At 61.8% G+C, this 3,688-nt stretch overlaps 2 protein-coding genes across 2 annotated transcripts in view; both read left to right on the forward strand.

The window, feature by feature from the left end:
• DCAF11 (DDB1 and CUL4 associated factor 11) overlaps nt 1-2,105 on the forward strand; it is a 2,628-nt gene extending 523 nt beyond the window's left edge. Inside the window, exons 2-4 of the mRNA XM_042894977.1 lie at nt 107-262; nt 1,076-1,182; nt 1,979-2,105. Coding sequence (XP_042750911.1) covers nt 109-262; nt 1,076-1,182; nt 1,979-2,083 — 366 coding nt within the window. The 5' untranslated portion in view covers nt 107-108 and the 3' untranslated portion in view covers nt 2,084-2,105. The remainder of the gene's footprint in view (nt 1-106; nt 263-1,075; nt 1,183-1,978) is intronic.
• Nucleotides 2,106-3,102: 997 nt separating this feature from the next.
• LOC122194070 overlaps nt 3,103-3,688 on the forward strand; it is a 1,325-nt gene continuing 739 nt past the window's right edge. Inside the window, exon 1 of the mRNA XM_042894976.1 lies at nt 3,103-3,345. Within this exon, the coding sequence (XP_042750910.1) occupies nt 3,122-3,345 (224 nt within the window). The 5' untranslated portion in view covers nt 3,103-3,121. The remainder of the gene's footprint in view (nt 3,346-3,688) is intronic.

Here is a 3,688-nt window from a genome sequence, read left to right on the forward strand (position 1 = left end):
CTCTTTGGGTTGCTTGTGGGCCCTTGGGTGGGTCTTTTGGGGGCCCTGGGGGGGCTCCATGGGGCGCAGCGGCGCACATCCCCCCCCCCCCCCCCCCTTCCCGTAGCCATGGCAACCACCCCGCTGCCCGGCGACGCGGCGCTGATGACGTACCGCGGTCACGCGGTGCTGCACACTCTGATTCGCTGCCGCTTGGCCCCGCCCCCCGGAAGTGATGGCGGGCTCTTCCTGGGGACGGGCTGCGCCTCGGGGGCTGTGATTGGTAAGGGGGCGGGGCTTAGCTGCATTGCGTTGTGGGGGGCTGGGGTGGGCGGGGCTTGACGGACGGGCAAAGTTCAACGCTATTGGACAATTGGGCTCAAGGCTCGAGGGGGCGGGGCTTAAACCCCGATTGAGTTGCATGTAGTGGGCGGGGCTTTTATGACGGGGCGTGGCTGAGATCCATTACAGACTGTGGAGGGCGGGGCTTTGTGCGGTGGGCGGGGCTTAACGGAGGAGTGTGGCCAATCCCCATTGGGCTGTAAGGGGTGGGCGGGGCTTAAAGGTGGGGGCGGGAATAAACCGTTTTTTAATTAGCTGGGAGGGGCTTAAAGGGGGGGAGCCTCAAGACGTTTGCAGTGGGTGGAGCTTAAGCTGGAGGCGTGGCTTAACCTCATTGTCTTCTATAGGGAGAGGGCGGGGCTTGTGGGAAGGGGGCGTATCCAGACTCATGACCTCATTACCTTCCATTGGGCTCTAGAGCGAGTGGGTGTGGCCTAAAGTGCGGGGGCGTGGCCTGTTTTCCCATTTATTCTTATTGGTTTAGTTAGGGGGTGGGCGGAGCTAAAGGGAAAGGGGGCGTGGCCGGCTCGCCTCCCATTGCTTTCTATGGGTTCTATGGCTTGGGGGGCGTGGCCACCGGGGTGGGCGTGGCGATGGGGAGAAGTGGGGCGTGGCCAGCAAGCCATTCTGCTTATTGGGTGTGCAAGCCGGAAGTGGGCGGGGAATAAGTAACAAAGGCGTGGTTTCAGGCCGGAAGTGGGAGCAGGGGGGCGTGGCTTAACGCGGTCCCCGCCCCCTTCTGTCATGGCCGCAGTGTACGACGTGCTGACGGGCGCCGCCGTGCGGAAGTTGCCTCATCCCGGCGGCTGCGTCCGCGATGTCTGCTGGCATCCGGCCGGGGGGCGCCTCGTCAGCGCCTCGGTGCGTTCTGGGAGGGAGGGACTTCCGGTTTGGATGGGTGAGGGGGGGGGGAACTTCCGGTGTGGGGAAAGGGAGACTTCCGGTTTGGAGGTGGTTTTGGGGAAGGGGACGCTGGGTTTCGGGTCAGAATGGGGTTTCTGTGGGTCCCTATGGGTCGCTATGAATCTCTATGGGTCTTTGTGGGTCTCTATAGGTCCCTATGGGTCTCTATGGGTCCCTACAAGGTGCTATGGGGCACTTGTGGGGCACTCTGGGTCCCTATGGGTCTCTAGGGGTCTCTATGGGTCTCTCTGAGTTCCTATGGGTCCCTATGGGTCCCTATGGGTCTCTGTTGGTCCCTATGGGTCTCTATGGGTCTCTGTGGGTCTCTGTGGGTCCCTATGGGTTCCTATGGGTCTCTATGAGTCTCTGTTGGTCCCTATGGGTCTCTATGGGTCTCTGTGGGTCTCTATGGGTCCCTATGGTTCTCTGTGGGTCCCTATGGGTCTCTATGGGTCTCTGTGGGTCTCTATGGGTCCCTATGGGTCCCTATGGGTCTCTATGGGTCTCTGTGGGTCTCTATGGGTCGCTATGAATCTCTATGGGTCTCTATGGATCCCTATGGGGTGCTATGGGACACTTGTGGGGCACTCTGGGTCCCTATGGGTCCATGTGGGTCCCTATGGGTCCCTATGGGTCTCTATGGGTTCCTATGGGTCTCTATGGGGTCCCTATGGGTTTCAATGGGTCCATGTGGGTCTCTGTGGGTCCCTATGGGTCCCTATGGTTTCTCTATGGGGCGCTGTGGGTCCGGCAGTGGGACGGCAGCGTCCGCTTGTGGGATTTCGGGGCGGAAGCGGAGTCGCCGTATGATGACGTCAGCGAAAGGCGGCGGGGCGGCAAGAGGAGCGGCGCGGGATGATGACGTCACTCATCGGGGAGGGACGGGGGCACGGAGTTCTCCAATAAACGGCGCCGGGAGCGGCGCGCAGTGATGACGTCACGAGGGCGGGCGCCGTCGGGGGGGGGGGGGGGGAAGGAAAGGGGGCGGGCGAGGGGCGGTGCAGCCCCATAGCGGACCCATAACTGCCCTACAAGTGCCTGCCCCATAAGTCTTAGAGCTGCCCCATAGATACCCTATAGCTGCCCCACAGATGCCCCATAGCTGCCCCATAGATGCCCTTTACAGCCCCATAACAGCCCCACAGCTGCCCCATAGAGCCCCCATAACGACCCCATAGATCCCCCGTAGCTGCCCCATAAATACCCCATAGCTGCCCCACAGATGCCCCATAAGTCACCCATAGCTGCCACATATCTGCCCCATATCCACCCCATAACCCGACTCCCTGCCCCATATCTGCCCCATAACCCCATTCCCCACCCCACAACCCTCCCATATCCACCCCCTAACCCCATACCCACCCCATAACCCCATTTTCTGCCCCATATCCCCCCATATCCACCCCATAACTCCATTTCCTGCCCCACAACCCCACACCCACCCCATAACCCCACTCCCAGCCCCACAATCCCCCCATATCCACCCCATAACTCCATACCCACCCCATAACCCCATATCCGCCCCATAGCTCCATTCCCTGCCCCACATCCCCCCATATCAGCCCTACAAGCCCCCATATCCACCCCATAACCCCATATCTGCCCCCAAACCCCACTCCCTGCCCCATAAACCCCCCATATCCACCCCATAACCCCATACCCACCCCATAACCCCATTCCCAGCCCCACAATCCCCCCATATCCCCCCCACAACCCCATACTCACCCCATAACCCCACTCCCTGCCCCACAACCCCATACCCACCCCATAACCCCACTCCCAGCCCCACAACCCCCCCACAGCCGCCCCCCAATCCCCCCTAAAAGCCCCCCTTCGCCCTCCGCCCGCCCTTGGGGTCGCTCCCCTCCCCCCCCCCCCCGACCCCATAACGGCCATCATGGATTCCCTTCGCTATGGGGCGGCCGTGGGGCTGCGCTATGGGGCGGTTATGGGGCGGATCTGTGGGGCGGCCGTTTGGGGTTTGAGTTATGGGGCGGCGGTGATTTTGGGCAGCCCCGTTTTTCCCCGTGCCCACGTCCTGTTGGTGGCCCTACTTGTGGGGTTGAGGTGTGGGGCAGCCCCACGGAACGTCCGGGCCTCACCCCATAACCTGCTGGAGGCGTGAGTTATGGGGCGAGGAGGGGGTGGGGGAGTTATGGGGCCGGGGGTTGTTATGGGGTTATGGGGTGGGCTGTGGGGCTGAGGGGAGGTTATGGGGTTATGGGGTGAGCTGTGGGGCTTGGGAGGGAGCTATGGGGTCCCTATGGGTCTCTGTGGGTCTCTATGGGTCCCTATGGGTCTCTATGGGTTCCTATGTGTCCCTATGGGTCTCTATGGGTCCCTGTGGGTCTCTATGGGTCTCTATGGGTCTCTATGGGTCCCTATGGGTCCCTGTGGGTCTCTATGGGTTCCTATGTGTCCCTGTGGGTCTCTATGGGTCTCTATGGGTCTCTGTGGGTCTCTA

The sequence above is a fragment of the Lagopus leucura genome, unplaced genomic scaffold, assembly GCF_019238085.1.
Source record: "Lagopus leucura isolate 7727_CA_CO unplaced genomic scaffold, USGS_WTPT01 35325-0_obj-0_obj, whole genome shotgun sequence".
NCBI classification, from domain to species: domain Eukaryota; kingdom Metazoa; phylum Chordata; class Aves; order Galliformes; family Phasianidae; genus Lagopus; species Lagopus leucura.